Below are 19,503 nucleotides of genomic sequence, written 5' to 3'. Positions count from 1 at the left end.
GTGTTGGGAGAGTAATCAGGGATAGGGAAGGAAAAGAAGGAATTAAGACAGAGAAATAAAGAGAGAGAAAGAGGGGAAAAGAAAGATAAAAAACAGGAGAAAGGAAAGAGGGGAGGAAAGAATGGAAAAAGTAAATAAAGGGAAAGGAAGGAAGGAAAAAAGGAGGGAGAGAGAAAGAAAAGATAACCATCAAGGCATCTTTTTTAAAAATTAAGACAAGAGAATAGAAGAAAATCCATAAAAGAAGGACAGACAAGTAGGACGGCTTGGAAAAGTTGAACTTGCTGCATCCTTAAAAAACAAGTTGTAATACATACCTGCAATTTCATGTAGCATCCTCTACTACACAGGTGTATATGTGTGTTCCCGTGCTAACACAGTAAATGTTACATAAACGTTAGTTATGACGATGATGACGATGATGTGTGGCCCTAGTCGGGTCATTTTACCTCAGTTGCTTCATCTATGAAGGGTCGTTGTGAGGAAAGCAGTCAGAAATTTAAAAGGGCGAGTTATAATAATCATTATCGTTCAATGGCTTCTAGTCATCTCATGTTTATACTAAGTATGACTGAAGAGTCAAATAGGCCCCTCCATGGATGACCTGCCTTGGGCCTTCCAGGAATGCCTGGATCGGAAGGGCAGGGGCTGCCTGTGCAAGCCTCATCACCATTTCCCTGCCTAGAAATCAGTGGAGTTTTCAGCAGAAATGAGATCTTCTTCCTTGAATGGCGAGGTATCGTCACTGACGTACAGCACTTTGCGGCTGCTCAAAGCTCGCCATAAGCCTTCTGGACAGCGGGACGCTGCACCCAAGGAAGACAACTCAAAGAGAACAACTTCACCCCACATTAATGCGGGTGAAAGGCCTCATGCTTCAGTGTGTCAGCCTAGGCCTTGGACAGACCACCTGTCATCCTGTGGACCCAGTCGGTGTCAGATCTGCATAGGAGAGTCACATTGTGCAATGTCATCAATGTGTGTGGTTCCTCTTTAAACACAAATTTATCAAGTCCCCAGGCTTGTGCTTTGGAATATTTGGCCAGGCTCTCCATCAGTAGGCATGGTAATGTTTTATTGAACTGTTCTAGTCCCTGCTCAGAATAGCAAAGATGATTTTTTAAAAAGTAAAATGTCATGAATATCTATTACTCATGGCTGGCCAGGGATCATTCATTTATTCGTTTAACAAGCGTTTATAAATCCTTTGCTGGGTTCTAAGCACTGGCTTTAGATAAAAATGAAACTTTCCCTGCCCTCAAGACACTTACATTGGGGTGGGGGCGGCGCAGGGAAGAGAGGTCCATCGGAAAGAGACACAGAGCAGAGACAAAGACAGTAACTTCAGAGAGAGTGCCAGTTTCTATATCAACTCCTAAAAAGCAGACGTGGCACATTAAGGAGATGGGAACCCTAGAAAATGGAGCTGGTTAAGCTCCAGGCCCTTACACTTGTGGTGACAGATGCACTTTTTTCATCTTCATCACAGGTTCCAGTCTATGTGCTCCTTTGAGTCATCCTGTGTCAATGGAAGGTTAGCACGGATAAGTGAAATCCACCGATTACCCAAATGTCTTTTTTCTACCTGACCCTCAGTCAAATCTTCCACCAGAACCTTAATGAAAGTACACGATGAGTTCACTGAGTTTTACTGTCTTCCATATACTGTCCCAGAGGACAGTAGGATATGCGAGTAAGGGACTATCCAGATCCTAAAGGAAGTGAAGGAGGAAAGATAGCTCCAGATAATACATATTTGTGACCTTCTGCCTCCGTTCAGAGACCACCGAACCAAGCTCTCCCTTCTGACACTATGATAACCTGCTATGTGCAAGGCCAGCCTCCACGCTGGGAATACCTCACACAGAAGAAATCACAAGTCTTGACCACCACCCACTCCCATAAAATACAAAAGATGCTCTCTCCTGTGGCTTCCACTTTTGCTCTTCTTGGGATGTGGCAATGCTGTGGATTCTTTCTGCTTTCCCAATTACATTGGCAAGGCACTGCTGATCTATCTCATCCCAACATGTTGCTGAAATCTCAGCTATCCTCCAGCGAATGGATCCTCAGCCACTATGAGTAATATAGATTATAGACCATACATAACTCTATGGAAGTAAATGGATTCTTGGGGAGCAGCTGCTCACAAAGATCCAAGCTTTGATTTTTAGAAGGAACAATGCAATGACAATATGTGGAGCTGAGATCTGAGGCTTTCCCCCTGACAAAGTGTTCCATTGCAAATGGCATGCTGGGTTTTTTTTTTTTAAGTGTCAGAGAATTTCTGTCTGCCCGAATTGAAGACATCAGCACAAGCCTTTCTTCTCCTTCCTGTTGATGAATGAAAGAGCATTTTCAATTGTGTACAACTAGGGGCCTTATGGCACATCATTTCTAATCAAAGGCTACTCTGTGATGTAAACTGTTTGAACATGCAGCTTAAATCACGGCTCAGTGGGAGAAGAGGAAGGACAGTGGGAGCACCTACTGCCTACCTACTTCTTCAGGACTGCTAAAGGGGCCCAGGGAGCGGCACCAGCAGGATCCAGGACCAGAGCCCAAGGCAGCATTCACGTGCTAAACAACTGGATCCTCTGGGCACTGTTTCTAAGATCTAGCTCAGGTAGGCAGGACTTAAGATACTGACTTGAGGGGACTGACCCCCATCATCCATGCATCTATCTTCCAACTTCAGGGATAGTGTTTATCCTTGGAGCACAAAGGGCTAAGACACAGAAAAGGTTAAACCCAGGAAGCAAACTTGGCATTCCTTTCCCATCTGAGACATACCCTTGGGGATAACCTGTGCTGGCACCAAGACAGACAGTGTGACAAACTTGATCACCTCCACCTTGCTACTCTGGCAAGATTAGATTACTTTAATATTAATGAACTGCCTAATTAAATGCCAATTAATAATCTCTATCACTCAGCCCAACCACAGCAGGGTAGCTGTGGGGAGGAACCTTCTTAGAAGCAGCTTGGCTCAGTTCAAGAATCCATGGGGGAAACAGAGAATTCAGATTTTTACAAGCCAAAAGAACCTTCCTTTATGCAGAGCTGTTTACTTAATTCTTTTTACAAGGGGAAAAGAAAAATTACCAAACAATAATTTCCTGCTTAACCTTCAGAGTACAATTATGAGAAGACCAGGCAATAAGGAAAAGCTCCACCCATATCTCCCCCCTCCTCAAGCTCCCCTGTAAATTAAGTGGCTGTACAGTGAGACTTTGAGAATAGAGATAAGTCTGAAGCTGACCTGCAGTCTCTCATCACATTTGGCAAGATGGTCTGTCCAATTAGCAGACCTCTCAGCAGGCTGTCTGAAAAGGATGCTGCAGGGAAGGAAGCAAATACTTCTTTCCACTTTGGTGAGAGAGGTCATGGGACTGGGGCAGGGAAGGCAATTCTGATCCCCATGCCTGCAGCCTGAACAAAAATATCGACTCTCTCTTGGGAAACCTCTCAGCAAAGAAGTGCTTTTTATCTTGGGTGATGATGGGCAAGTCGGTATTTCTACGGAGGCTGGATTGTTCTCCTCCCCACAGCCCATGACCAACCATCTACTTTTCCTTCCTGTGCTTTATGCAGGATCACTTTATGTTACACAGAAGGGTGATATCCTTCTGATGAAAAAATAAGGAACAAAGTATTGTAACTTGTCTAAGTTCTAGAGACGGATTGATATGGAATACATCCTCGGTCTCTTGATTCCATATGATGATCTTTATATTATCTATCTCTGTGACTCTTAGTTCTCCAAGGTCACTGAAGGTATTCGTCTTCTGATGCCACTGAAACTTTCTAAAGAAGGCCAAACTCCATGTTCAGTGATCCATGAAGTGTTATGGAAAGTTGATGATAATTAGAATTAATGGATCATAGGAGTGAGAATGGGAAAGACCCTGAGAAGTAATAATAGCCCCAAACCTTCATTTCACAGGTGAAGAAGCTGAGACTCCAAGAGCTGGTGATGCCATATTTCCAAAAGAGAACTTAACTCTCAAGTTGTGTGTGGCACAGGGCAACTTGGAAGTGTCAGTTATTTTGCTTCTGTTAATATGTGGTACTGGATATAGCAAGGACTCCATTCTCATGGTGAATGCTATTAATTGGCCTCTGGACATTACTACTCCAGAGAAGGGATCTTTATTTCTTCTGGCCTGGCTTCCCAGGAATAAGGAGAAAAAGCACTTGCCATCCAGAGACAGATTGATAGTGACTCCACATGAAGAGGTCAGGCTATCCAGCCCCTCTCCTCCTCCTCCAGTCAGAAACAAACAAACAAAAACCATCATTCAGACTAAATGCTACTGCAGCAAATCCCCCAGAGAGAGGAAAACTGAACACTGGAAAAAAACCAGGGAAAAGGCTCTTCCAGGAGGGGCGTGTGCAAAGAAAGGAGAGAGGAAAATGGTAGGAGGTTAAGAGAAGAGAGAACCAAAAACTCCAGATACAGATGCAAGAGGGGAAAATAATTGTCAAGGTTGTGAAAGAAAGCAAAAAAGGAGGAGAGCACGGGAAGGGGACAGAACGGCTACAGAGGGCACTTGGTGTTTTAACACAAGCCTCCTTCAGCTTGCTTTGGTCTGTTCTCCTGTCCCTGCAAGATTCATGGACAAAAAGATTTAACATGCTCCCCGGGGTAGCCGCCTGACCTTGCTCTATGAGCTCCAGTGACAGAATCCAGACCTGAGTTGTCATGAGAAGAAGAAAAAATAAGTCATAAAGATTTGGCTTTTTCCAATAACAAGCCCTGCAATAGCCTGTCCCATCAATACCATGCTGTCCCATCTGCCATCTTTAGACTACAGAAGTGGGGGCGACTTGGTTCCTGTGCAGGCTGCCAGAATGCTTCCTTTGATGGAGCTGCATTACGGCTTTTAATAGAGATGATTATCACATAAATGAAGGAAAAGGGCCACTGAACTCCATGGCAACTTGCCAGCACACACTGTAGCCGCCGGTGGTTCTGCTCAGAGAGATTTAAAGTCCAGCTTAACCTTGATTTTTAATAGAGTCACACTTAATGAGCTCTAGCGTCCACAATAATAATTTCCTTATTACCTCCCCAGTAGTCAGAGTCATGGTCAGAGGGAACGTGCTGGAGGCTGGATCGACAAAAGCCTTCTGTAATGGCCAACACATTATTATCAGCATCATCAACATCATTGTCCTTAAAGTCTTTCCCGCTTGGTGTAATTATTATCCTCAGAACCCACCATGGGATGACTGAAGCTCACATTAGGCAGCTGTAATAAAGGAACAATTCTGAGGCTAAAGGCCTCCCATACTCCACAGCTTTGCTCGAGTGTCCCTGTGGGGCTAGAGCCATGCAAGTTCATGGATCAGATTTGCCAGAGGGGAAACTATCTGCTCCTTGATTTAATCTTGACCCTATCACAGTCACCAGCTACTTGTTTCTTGAGAGACTCCTTTTTAACTAGAGTTGATCAGGAGAGGTGGATCAATTAATCAACATACTTATTAAACATCTATGTGCAAAGCAATCGGCCGGGCACTCTGGCGGTTATAAAGCGTAAGACAGGGGACTGACTGACTGAGCACTGGAATGGAAAGCTGAAGACTTGGTTGTGAGTCATGGCTCGGCTACTGGCTAGCTACATGACCCTGACAAATCATATCTGTGCTTGGAACCAGCATATCCATCTGGATGATGGGCATAGCATTCCCACACCTATCTCAGAGGGTATTTTGTGAATATTAAAGTATTAAATGAATGTCAGCTGTTATTATTGTTCTTATCATTTCTGACCTCAGGGAGGTTACAGTCAACTTAGAGGGAGAAGGAAACATGCGTAGATCCAAAAAGATAGTTTAGAGCAGAGAGCCCAGGAGGGATCTCAGAAGTCATTTCGGCCAGTCTTCTCCTTCAAGCATAAACCATGTTTACAACCTAAGGAGCACATGGCCATGCAGAAACAGAGACGAGGAATTCCTCGCTTCACAAGACAACCTGTGATGCTGCTCTTCTTACACTGAACTGAAAGCTTTCTCCCAGTAACTTCCACTCACTGGGTCGCCTTCTGGAGCCACAAAGAATACGTCTGTGCTTTCTTGTACATGGCAGCTTTCCATATGTTTGAAGTCAGATAGAACGCTCCCCCCCTCCCCGCCCCCACCCCTACCCCTTTACCACCTGTACAGTTCCTTCAACTGCCAAGTATATGAAACTCTTTCATAATGTATTAGTCAGAGAAGGCTTCAAGGAGAAAGTGAAACTTGAGCCAGAACTTCAAGAATGGGTGGGACTTAGACAGGAAGAGAGGACAAGAAAGACACATGCCACTGCAATGCCATCTCTCATGGCTATCCTCTTAACTCTGCTCGCATAATGACCATCTTAATTGGGACCCTTATAACCTCTCATTTGGATTACAGTTATTACAGTATCTTTAAAAACAATAAATGTTCATTTTTATTATGAGCTTCTCATGCATAGTCTTTTCCCATTATGTATAGTTTGCTTTTTTAATAGCTTAAATTAAAAATGGTATTTTGTAATTTCAACATCGCTCTGACAGTCTGTTGCCTTCTCAACTCCCTGCAGCCATCTTCTTTTTACTTTAAAAAAAAAAAAAGATTCATGCCTGTTCTTTTCTTTAGTATCATTATCACTATGCCCTAAAGAAAAACAAAAGCCCTACACTGTAATAAATATAATCATGAAAAACAATCTACACATTGGCCCTGGCTGAATGTGCAAGCCTCATTCTGTACCTATAGTTCATCACCATCAGAAAGTTGGGAAGCATGATTAGTCATCAGTTTTCTGGCAAATTTGTCATGGCATTGATGATAGTTCTGAAACCTTTCAAAGCTGTTTTTCTTTACAGTGTTGTAGTCACCGTATAAATTGTTTTCTTGGCTCTCCACACTTTACTCTGAATCAGTTTGTACAAATTCTTCCAGGTCTCATTGAATCTGTTCCTTCTGTCATTTCTTATGATACACTAACCTTCCCTTATATTCACATACCATAATTTGTTTAGCCTTTCCCCGCTGATGGACACCCACGTGTTTCCAGTTTTCAGCTACAACAAACAATATATTTGTACGTGTGGATCCTTGCCCTCCTTTTCTGATCTTTTTGAAGTGCAAGCTTGGCAGTGGTACTGATGGGGCAAAGAGTATGCACAGCATAGGGCCTTTTTGTGTATAGTACCAAACTGCATTCCAGCTCTACCAACAGTGTAGGAATGTGCTTGTTTTCATACAAGCTTTCAAACAGCTGTAATTTTTTTGGTCCTCTTTCCAAATCTAATGGACATGAGAGGAAGCCTTAGAGCTTTAAAAGTTCATATTTCTCTTATTATTAGTATTGAGTTGGAACTTTTTCATATTATTGTAGATAGTTTGCTTTTCTTCTTTTGAAAACATCTTATTCATCTCTTCTGATCATTTAGCTTTTGGATAATGGCTATTCTTCTTAGGTGTTTGAATCAAGCCCCTATATAGTTTAGCTATCAGAACTCTGCTGAACAGAGAAACGTGCTACATAGATTTCCAGCCTCCCACTGCAGTTAATTGTTTCTTTATAATTTAAGCTACCTTGATTTTATTTGTGCAGAGACATTTCAATTTTCTGCAATCAAAATTGTCCATTTTTTTTGTCAGTCTTCTCTGTTTTATGTTTGATCAAGAACTCTTCTATCCATGGTTGTAAAAGTTATCACCTTCCTTGCTCCAGGAATTAATTTGTGGCCTCTTCTTTTACACGTAGGCCTTGTAGTCATTTGAAACTTACTGTAGTGGTGTGAGTGTTGGTCTAAGCCTAATTTCTGTCAGACTGGTTTCAAGTTTTTGTTCAAGGATAAGTCCCTTTTTCAGTAATTGGAATCCCTAGGTTCCTCAAGCACTATGCTTTATTTGCTTGTGGGTCTTGTCAGCCTAATCTGTTCTAGTGATCAGCTTTTCCATTTTTTTAACCAGTAGCAAATAGTTTTAATAATTACTGCTTTGTAGTATATTTTGAGATCTTGTTCTGCTAAGCTGGCTCTCTTCCTCCTCTTTTTTTTGACACAAGATCTCCCCATTTCATCCAGGCTAGAAGTATAATGACTACTCATGGGCCCAAACTCCCTGCTGGTTGGCATGAGAGCTTTAACTAATGCTATTTTTGATCAAAAATGTCCTCAGACAGCCTGGTGGCCATCTGCTTTTGGGGGCTCACCATACTGTGCTGGACTTAGTACAGACAACCAATTGGCTTGGCATATTGTAGCTCAGAACTCTCAAGCTTAAGGCAATTAAGCTTCAGTCTCCCAGTAGTTGGGAATTACCGGCATATGCCACTTAAAGAGCCCACCATTCTTCCCACTTTTTTTCTCCATTATTTCATTTTAGAGTCTTTACCTATAATTGATTCCAGATGAATTTTATTATCATTACTTTTTTGTTCAGTAAAGCAAGCTTTTGGTAATTTATCAGCACAGCACTGAATTTATTAATTAGCTTAAGTAATATTGTTCTTTTTACTATACTGGCACAGCCCAACCATACACAATGAATATCTCTCCAATTATTTAGGTTTATCTTTATTTCAGTAAAGAATATTTTATGGTTATATTCATATTATCTTTTGTGTGTGTCTTGGTAGTTGGACTCACAGATATTTTATATATTCTGCAGTTAATTTCAATGGGATTTTTTCCCTAACTCTTCCTGCTGGGTTTTGTTGGTAATATGTAGAAAGGTTGATGATGGTTTTGTGGGCTTACATAATATACAGCTACCTTACTGAAGCTATTGTTTAATTAATTTTACTTGACTCTAGGGTTCTCTAAATAAACCATTATTCATCTGTTAAAAAGTAATAGTTTTGTTTCCTTTTTGCATATACTTACTCTATTTCTTTTTCTCATTTCATTCCTATAAAAAGCACTTCTAGAACTATATCACACCAAACAGTAGTGGTGGCCACTGGCATTCATGCTTGTCATAAAGGCATCTCACATTTATTCTTGATAGAAAATGCAAGCCATAGTTTTCAATATATATTATTTGCCATACTATAAAAAATCCATTTATTACTATGTTTATTATTATTTTTAACAAAAAGACCCAAGCAATTAACAATTTTTTAGTAAGTGCCTTCTACGTGTCAATTACTGTGCTTAGAAATGGACCCTGTAATTTGTCAAAAGTTTCTTCTGCATCTATTGATGCAACAATATGACTTCTATCGTTTTCATTACTGATACAATCTATTCTGGAGTCAGGAAGACTCATTTTCCTGAGTTCAAATCTGGTCTCAGACCCTGAGCAGTCATGTGAACCTGAGCAAGTCACTTAACCTGTTTGCTTCAGTTTCCTCATATGCAAAATGACCGGGAGAAGAAATGGCAAACCACTCAGTATCTTTGCCAAGAAAATCATGAAAAGGGTCATGAAGAGTCAGACGCAACTGAAACAACTGAACAACAATAACAACCTTTACCCTCCACAGTCTAGAGTCCAACTACTTTCCAGCGTTATTTCTTACTAACACCTTTCACAAACTATGTTCTAGTCAAACTGGGTTACTAGCTATTTCTCAACTGCTGCCTGCCTCAGTTTCCTCATCTGTAAAATGGGACTAATAACAACAACTACCTCTCAGGGTTGCAGTGAGGGTCACATGAGGCAATAATTGTAAAGTACTTAGCACATAGTAGGTGCCACAGAAATGCGTATTCTTTTTCCTCCCCCTACCCCCAAGGAAAAAGGATGAAACATATTACCCACTCCTCGACAGAATAGTGGTAGACTCAAAATGAAGAATGAGATGCACATTTTTTGGACAGGGCCAAGGTGAAAACTTCCTTTGCTTGAATGACTACCTGCTAAAAAGGGTCTTGCTGTTTTTTTTTTTCCTTTTTTTCTAATAAAAAGAGGTTGGCGGAAGGGGGAAAAATATAAATACTTGCCTATTAAAAATTTAACTAAAAAAACTAAAAGGAGGCAGAATTGAACTTAATGTAAGGAGGAACTTTCTAACAATTAAAGCTGATAATATAACAGGTTGTCTCACAAAGAAGTGAGCTTCAGTTGCTTTACATGTCCAAGTTGAGGCTATCGTGAATACTGTACAGGGGATCCCTGCATTAAGAGGAAGCTTGGACTAGAATGAGCCGATCTCTAAAGTCTCTTCCAATTCTTTGGACTCTATTCATCTCCACCATTCACTACCAAATTCACATATATGTTGTGAAGATTAAATGAGTTAAATAGATGTGAAATTACTTTGCAAAGTATAATGTTCCACACAAGCAAAAGGTATTATTATTGTGCGGGGAGGAAGGGGCAAGGAGGAGGGGGAGGAGAATCAAACTGACAATTCTCCAAAGAAACCTTCTTGTCTTCCATATGTCCCCTCTTACAATGGGGAAGGCAGGGCAGAGCAAGGAAATGAAATGACTAGAAAGAAAATACTACCAAAAGCTCTAAAGAAAAGTCTTTCTTCTCGTTTCAGAACACTCCTGATGTTTCCTTGGAGCTCTTCTCTCAGAAATGAGGGCTCCTCCTTGGGCACCCCCACGCTGCAGCTGGGGGTCAGCTAGAGGCAATGCCAGAAGCAGAAACAAACAGCGTCCCAAAGTACCCTCCGCCAAAGGCGCTGGCTGTGCATATTGGCATAGGGACAGTCTGATTCCCAGAGTCCTTTCCTTCCTTCCTGTTGATTGATCTGTTTTTCTCTGCAGCTGCAAAGTGGATGTTCTCAGGGCAGAACTTGCAATTGTAAAAATCTCCCAGGTTTGGGGGGTGTGAATCAACTCTAGCTGGCCACCCCTCTGTGTGTGAGGTGACAAGTCACACGTTCCAGAGATTGTTACCTTGATTTACAGAATTGGAGAATGTGCATGAGAGGCACTGACCCCACCATTACTCTATTAAAATGGTAACTCTTTCTTTCCCTTTTCTGTTACTGAATCATTGACATAATCAACTGCAAGGGATTCTCCTAGATTCTGTAAAATGTTCTTGGGAAAATGAAATATGTTCTCTATTTTCATGGAGTATTGGATTTAGTCGTGATTAATGGGGCACATATAAACTGATAAACGATATTAATTTGTTTTAAGGGGGTCTGAAAAGACTTCAGCCACTTGTTTCTCTACTAGTTGCCTGAGTTATTCCTTATCTGCTGGACCTCGATGCCTAAACCTGTTTGCTCAACCCCATAAGGAAAATATCACCTTTTTCAGGCTGTTGTTCATACTACATGGTCAATCACAACTCCCTCTAGGCCAGTATGTGTTCTGTTACAATTTAGGGAAAAGTCTATTTGCCATCAGGTTTCATTATAGTCTTCTTCACCTTGGACCCCAGCCCTTTCAAGGTTTCTAGCTTTAATATTCTTGAGCCAACACCCATGAGGTCTTGCCACTTTCTCCTTCCCCCCTTCTCTCAGAACAAAGGCCAAATGGTTTTGGTGCCATAGAGTCAGCAGAGATACTACTGAGGGAAGTACCTGAAATCTCCTGTGAAGGCTGCAGGCATCCAGCCACTTCTGATTTGTTGGTAATAGAGCCCCCTCCTTCTAGGACCCGGACCATCTCGTGGAGTTGCTGGCACTCCTCCTGCAGCTGCTGCTGCTCCATCTTGAGGCGTTCTTTAGCAAGGCTGGTTGGGTTCATACTCAAGTGGAGCACTTTTGTTTTGCTCTGGTCATAGTGACCCTGGAAGAGGAACAGAGTGATCCTGGGTGTCACCAGTGCCAACTTATATACCTGAAGCTTACAGTTATAAAATTAAAAGAGAATCGATAGATCTCAAACAAGCAAACCCAGACTAAATTCATCAATTAGCCCCACAAAAACATAACTAGTTCTGCCTGTACAATGTTAAATGTTTTAACATGATAAACGTTAAAAGAGGAAATGTTTTACAGTAACATGTTATAAGTGGGAAATCCTTTCTAATAAAGAGGTTGAGTGGTTAGCAAGAATTTGGATGAGGTAAGAGAAGGGAGGAGAAATGGAGGAAGTATGCCTTGAGGGGAAGCCAACAGAGCTGAGAGAGCACCGGACACACAATAACATAGTGCTGAGCAGTAGGGAGTGTGCGTCAAATTGTCAGTGCTAGAACAAAACAGAACCAGAACCAGAACAAACACCAAACCTGAAATTTAAGAACCAAGAAAGGTTTACTCAGTTTGCCAGCAAGGGAGTCCCACCCACAGAGACTGAGACTCCCGAAAGAGACAAAACTTCTACAGGTTTCAATTTAGACAGGAGGTGAGGTGAGTATGGGGGACTTCAGGACTGGACAGAGTTTGCGGCCAGGGGCTTGCAGGATAGGAATAGGGTGGGGATGTGGTATCCCTTGCTCGGACAGAGCTTGTTGCTGGGGCCTGGTAAGAGGCAAGGCCCTCTTTTAGATTAGTTATCTATTGCAGCCTGCCCAGAATAGCCAGGTCTATCCTTGATGTTTCAGCAGACAGAATGTGAGTTGCAGTACAAACAGGGCCAGTGGCAAGATGAGGAACTACAGACAAAACGCAGTTGCTCTGGTTTTCTTGGCTACCCACAGGACCAACATGGGGCAGGAATTCCATGTGGTCAGAAGCATGGGTTGGTGGTGGTACAGGCAAAAGAAACTAGGTGATCCAAGAGCATGGCAGGTGGGGCACAGAAGAATGATGAATCAGGTAGAATGGCCAGAGTGGCCTTAGGCCATGAAGGATGTCCTACAAGGGGTCAGGACACCGAGGTAAGCTGCATAGAACAGGAGGGAGAAAATGATGTGTACGTGTTGGTTAGAGCATCAAATTACAAAAAGATCTTGGTCAGGACACCTTTATTTGGCTTATGCTATTACTTCATTTCTAGACAAGTTAAGAGAATCATCATTAGAAAACATGTTCTTCTGTATAAGTGAACTGCTGAAATAACTGAAGCTATGAGGTACTAAAACTTTTTAATATTAATTATTTTGATAAAAAATCTTTCTGAAATGTGTTATACACTTCCTTACTAAAGAGCAGGAAGAAGAAGAATGTATAAAAAGTAAACACAAGAACTATAGAAGCACTGGATTTGGGGACTATTTCATGTTGGGGGTAATCCTGAGAATCTCTAGAGCAGATTTTATTACAGCAGAAGACAAGGGAAATTCAGAATCAGGTAAGACCCCAAGGCTGTAAGTTACTCTAGCAAAACTATCGCTCCCTTCCAATATGTACTAGCTGAGAAATAACCAAGCTTGTTAAATTGGAAGTTTAATTTTATCCACAGCTCTGAGTCAGGATGGCTCTTGGGCATCCCCTCACATTGAGTAAAGATTACAGCTTTTGTGACGGCCATTTCTCATTTACCTTATGCTTGTCTTCTTAGCTATATTCTGCATGATCATAAAATCAAAGAGTTGGACCTGGAAGGAATCTCAGAAGTTGTCAAGACAATACTGAGAGTTGGTATTCTGGATAACTGAGGCCCCTTTCTTTTCTCTGCCTATTTATATACTAACTGTCTTGTTCAAGATTCAATCAAAATGTCTCTTCTTTGATGAATCCTATCCAGCATACTTGCAGCATGTAGTGATCTCACCATCCTATTAATTTCTAGAGTACTTATTTTCTGCATTATTCACTGACTACACACTGTCTTCACTTTTTGAGCACTCCCTCTCTCCAGCCTTTCTAGCACTGATTACACTTTCACTCATACCTTCTCTACCCCCACTGGCCTTGCTGAGAGAGTTGAAATACTTGCTCTCCTGTGCCACTTTCAGTCTCTTCCTCTACAGCCATCACTAAGTAAACTCTTTTCCTTTGATATTCATACATGTAATTCACATTTATTGCCCAATCAAGATTTCAGTGCCTGTTGTCTGCTGACCTCCAGAACACTCTTCTCCTTTCCTCAGTGAGTTCAGGGTCTGGCTCAAGCTTTCTCTCTTCCCCAATTCCTTCCTTCATATTAAGGGACTTCAGCCTATATCATGATATACTTGCAAACACCCTCACCTCCTAGTTCTTCAGCTTATTAGTTTCCTATTACCTCCACAACCTTACCTCACCTACATACAGAGATGGTCATACTCTCAATATTGTCATATATCACCCCTGCACACCGCTTTCATGTTCATGAACTCTGAAATTCCTTATCTGAAAACAATATTTTGCCATTGTGCCTCTCCCTCTGCCTTTCAACCCCCAAATCTGTTTTTTACCCTCACTACTCCCTCTTACCCCCTGCCTTATCCTTCTACCCCTCAGGTCTTTCCCAGGCCATCACCCCTGTTCTGGCTACAATCTCCTCCCTTCAACATCCTGAAACCTTGAAGAACCAGTTGCACTTTACACTGTCCTCCTCTCTCAAGTCCCTTACCCCTTCATGTTCCTGAAGATCTCACCCTGCAAGCCTCAGCTCTGGATGACTCCACCATCTACTGCCTCAGCACCCACTCAAATGCTACAGAACAAACCTGGAAAAAGTCATGAAATACTGTTGACTGGGTCTACTAAAAATGGATGTTACTTAACATCAACTGGGCCCTTACTGTGCCAAAGTATTCCTTTTACACCTCTGTAATTGACTCACTAACCCATTCCCCACAGTGGAATTTCCAGGCCTTTTCATCCCTCCTCAAACTTCCCTCACCCTCAACCCACTTTCAGCTGAGAACCTTGTCTCACATTTCACCGGAAAAAAATTGAGGCCATTCACTAAGAGCTCTTTCTTCTTCTCTCTTCTTCACTTTACATCACTAAGATGTCCTCATTTTCTCTTCCTTCATCCCTGGTTCACTTGAAGAGGTAGCCTTGTAGATGCACATGCTTACCCATTCCATTCCGTCCTCTCCAGCAGAACTGCCCCCTATATCACTCCTGTTCTCTCACTTATTTTCAATCTTTCTTTGTCTACTGGACACTTCCCTGATGTCTACAAATATATCCATCTCTCCCCCATCCTCAAAAACCTCACCTGATCTATCCATCCCTGTTAGCTGGCATCCTACATGTTTTCTCCGCATGTCTCTTCTCTCTTGTGTCTCTGTCTCTGTTTTTTTTTAAAGTTAAGCTCTTTCAGAAGGCTGTGTATAATTGTTGTCTACTTCCTTTCCCCTTATTCTCCTCTCAACTCTCTGCAGTCTAGTTGCTGATCTCATCAATGAATTGGACCGGCTCTCTCCAAAATTATCGATGATTTCGTAATTGCCAAATCTAACGGCATTTTCTCAAAACTGAATCCTTCACTTCTCTGCAGCCATTGATACCGGTAGTCAGCCTCTTCTCCTTGATATTCTCTTCCTTCTGGATTATTGTGACATTGTTTTCCTCCTCCTTGTCCGATCATTTCTTCTTAGACTCCTTTGCTAGATCTTCATCCAGGTCACTCCCATTAACCAAGGCTCAGTCCTGGATCCTTATCTATTCTCTTGTTATACTATTTCATTTGGTGACCTCATTAGCTGCCATAGATTCAACTCTCATCTCTATGCTGATAATTTTCAGATTTATTTGTCAAGTCCTAGCCTTTCTAACTTTTTCATATTTCTTTTATAAGCCCATTTCTCTCTTCTGACACTGTTACCATGCTGGTGCAGGCCCTCACTGCCTCTTACTGGACCAGTGAAATAGCCTGCTGATAGATCTTGCCTGCCTCAACTTTCTCTCTACTCTAGTCTCTCCTCCACTCAGCTGCCAAAGTTATCTTCCTAAAGTTTAAGTCTGAGCATGTCCCCCTGGCTCCCACCCAATTCAATAAAATTCAGTGCCTCCCAATCACATCCAGGATCAGGTACAAAAGCTCCTGTTTGGTGTTCAGAGCCCTTTATGACCTTATCTTTCCAATCTTCTTACAACTCACACCCTTCCACATACTCCTTGCTATTCCTCACACACTCTAGCTTCTGGCTCTGGGTATTTTCACTGATAATCCCACCGAGCTGAAACATCTCTTTCTCTCTTCATCTGCATCTCCTGGCTTCCCTGGCTTCCTTCAGGTCTTAGCTAAAGAGGCCTTCTGCGAGAAGTCTTTCCCCATCCCTCTGAAAGCTAACTAGGTCCTTCCCACTGTTGAGATCTCTAGATTATCCTGACTGTGTCTTGTCTGCATAGTGTGGTTTGTATGCTGTCTCCCTCATCAGACTGTAACATCCTTAAGGACAGGGACTATCTTTTGCCTTTCTTTGTACGCCCAGTGTTTAGCACAGTGCCTGGCTGCGATGTTTGATAATGCCAGTTAACTGACTGACTGTGTGTGACAGTTCTTACGTCACCCTATTAAGTTGTAATTTGTGTCCTGTACTGTTAACTTTTTATGCCAGTACTATCTCCCTCTACTAGAGGATGAGCTCCTATAGAGTATTAACTACGAATTAAATTTTTTGTTATTTCCTCTTCACGGGGTCTTTTACATCGTAGCTGTTCAATAAAAATTTGTTGATCGAGTAATATAGATTCTTAGGAGTTAGTCCTCTGGAAAATGGAGCACTACCATAATATTCTCAGTTTGAAAAAAAACCACCTGTAAATAAAATTGGATGAGTCCCTAAGCCTCAGGTGGGAAGCAGTGAAATGCTAGTGAATGAGTTCTAAATTGCTGAGCACTTTATGATAAATTCATGCGCAGTCCATCCTTTCAAAGACGTACGTGGCAGAGTTAATTTATTCCTACAGGCTCAGGAGGCCAGAATGATACCAGTCATGGGGGTCATTGGTGAGCTAGATTGGATACTTCCCTGAAGCGCAAATTCAGATGGAACATTTTTCTCTAGGAGGCATTTTGTGCACAGAACACAAAACCAGTCAGGCAAATCCCGGTGTGCCTGATTATTATTGCCCTCAAAGAGAGAGAACATCACCCTTGTCTGTCAGGGTCCTGCATGTGCTCACAGGCCTCTTGTTCAGCCCCTACGACCTGCGCACAGTCCTCGGAATGGGCCAGTTCCCCAGACATAAGTAACTTCCTTCAAAAACAGGGAGCTCAAGGATGGCATTAGCCATGGGGCTTCAATAGATTAAGGAGGATACAAATTTACTCTGTGTATAGACATATTTGTAGAATTATGACTACCAAACTCTAAAGCCTGGCTCTCTTCTCAAACAGTTGCTATAAAAAAAGATGCTCTGGGACACGAATAACTGTCTAGACATTTTAGAGAGAGCCTGGATCTAACCAAATGCTAGGGTATATTGAATTTTGTTCATGCTCAATAAAAAGGATATGAACTTATAAGCAACTTGGGCTGTTTTGAAAGCTGAAAATCCTGGCATGGTAAATGGACCGATGAAACATGACGGGCAGAGGAAGGGAGATGGTATTTCTTGTCATATTCTAGTTTACTTATTAACACAGTTTATGAAAATGCTTGCTCAGACCCTGTGACCCATCCGATGTATTCTCAAACTAAACCTTCCCAGAGCCCTAAAGTCAAATTACCCACAAGAACAATCATCCTCTGAGCCAGTACACAGACAACAATCTATATTTCTTCCATTCAATTCAAGCAATCAATTAACAAGCATCTAATATATACCAGGTAGTATATTAAGTACTGGCAATACAAATACAAATCTGAGACAGTCCCTGCCTTCAAAGAGCTTACATTTCACTGGGGGCAGAGGGAGGAGGAGCTAACTTCTTAACAGATACCTAAATATAATCAATGCATAAAATAAATACACAGTTCTTCAAGGAGCTTAGAATCCAGCAGGAGGGAGGACAAACTCAAATTACTACAAGATGCCATATGGTAAGTGCGTAGGAAAGGTTCAAGCAGAGAAAGGGTGGTCAAGAAGCCACTTGTAACTGGGGCAGATCAGGGAAGATTTCAGGAGATGAGGTAACACCTGAGGAGAGACTTGACTGAAGGGAAAGATTGCAACAAGCAAAGATTGGGGGAGATAATTCCAGAGGGAACACTAGATACACAGGCCTGAAGGCAGGTCAAGATCAAAAGGCATCAGCCTGGTTGTAATATCGAGGGCATGAAGGGGAATAGTATGGAATAAGTTTGAGAAAGTTGGATTCAAATTGTGGAGGATTTTTGGATGATACTAATAAAGTCTCTTTTATTTGACAGTAGTGAGTAGATGCATAATAATAAAAATAATGCTAGCCAAGAGGAATGTTTTATCCTCACCCCAAACCCATGAATTAGGAGGATGAGGCCAGAGAAGGTGGCTTCCCCAGTTAGTGCCACATCTGGGACCAGAACAAAGCCCTTCTTATTTGACTTAGAGCTCTTTCTATCAGAAAATGCAGCCTCCTGCTTTGTCTCAGGCTATCACTATGAAGGCAGAATCTGTCTGCATCATAGGAAAGAGACTGAAACTGTGTGTGTGTGTGTGTGTGTGTGTGTGTGTGGGTGTGGGTGTGGGTGTGGGTGTGTGTGGGTGTGTGTGGGTGCCCAACCACTGCCACTACTGGCATGTAACATTGCTAGCGTGCTGGCTAGACAGCAACAGGGCCTGCTGGCCAGAGCTCCTTGGCCTCCTTGTTCTGCTCTACTGGGGAGGGCTCCATGAACATAGCCTGAGGTGTTCAAATTGATACCAGCCAAGAAGGCCTGTGAGACATTCAAAGAAATTGGTGACAGCATTTTCAAACTCCACTAGCTGTTTGCTTTAAACTCCCAAAGGCAGCAGAAATGCCGGAATTTTGTATGTATCCTTTTCCAAGCCCCGGGTCCCCCTTCCCCCTTTTAACCTTCCCTTCTTCCCAACAAATTCTTCAAAGAGAGAAAAAGAAAAAGGGAAAGGTTAAAGGCCTTGTGACTATTTTGTGCCCTCTAGTGGTGCTCAGATTAAGTTTTTTAATCAGTGTAGTTGAGTTACAGGAAAGCCTTTCAAAAACCTCCCAAAAGTAGAGCTCCAGATATTCAGTAAATGCAAACACTACCATATCCCTTTCCAACCATTTGTCTGGAACAGTCAGGAGAAACGATCCTGGGACAACAGGCAGAATTTAATATGCTTTATCTACGTGCTCTTTCATTTTTTATTCTTTCTGTCTTTTATTCTGTTCCTCAAAGAGCACTGTGTGGTACTCAATACTTAATGATAATCAATACCAGGTTCCTGCCCCAGCTCTGGCACGCTGTAGTTGTGTACCAGGCAAATTGATCTGAACTTCTCTGAGACTTAGCGTCCTCATCTGTAAAATATGGCGATGACAACAGACAGAGAGAATGTTGGAAGGGACCTTTTAGCTCTAACATTCTAAGAGCCTATGATTTTTCTTTCTTTCTCCTTGCTATAGAAGCTAGATCATTTCACAGTTATGACTACTGTCCTCATACATTCTTTATCTCAGAAAAAAAAAGAATTAGACCGCAAATGACAAATGCTCTTTGGATCACCTTGCAGGATGCTTAGTCCAAGCAACTCCAAGTCACTGCACTCGCTGCAAAGTTGAATGATACAGCAGTAGAAAGAGCATGAGCCTAATGACTTTGGCTCCACAATCAAAGCTAAAATGGACCCTTTCATCTTAAAAATGAAGAAACTGAGGCCCAGGAAAGGGAAGTGAGCTTGGGAAACACAATTAG

General features: G+C 42.0%; 1 protein-coding gene across 1 annotated transcript in view; it reads right to left on the bottom strand.

Moving 5' to 3' along the window:
- Positions 1–19,503, bottom strand: part of MAD1L1 (mitotic arrest deficient 1 like 1) — an 882,417-nt gene that overhangs the window by 273,333 nt on the left and 589,581 nt on the right. The window contains exon 16 of the mRNA XM_036741311.1: positions 11,477–11,684. Within this exon, the coding sequence (XP_036597206.1) occupies positions 11,477–11,684 (208 nt within the window). The remainder of the gene's footprint in view (positions 1–11,476; positions 11,685–19,503) is intronic.

This window comes from Trichosurus vulpecula, chromosome 1 (assembly GCF_011100635.1).
Source record: "Trichosurus vulpecula isolate mTriVul1 chromosome 1, mTriVul1.pri, whole genome shotgun sequence".
NCBI lineage: Eukaryota > Metazoa > Chordata > Mammalia > Diprotodontia > Phalangeridae > Trichosurus > Trichosurus vulpecula.
The sequence above is the reverse complement of the archived record's forward strand: the minus strand, read 5'-3'. Positions and strand labels throughout refer to the sequence as shown.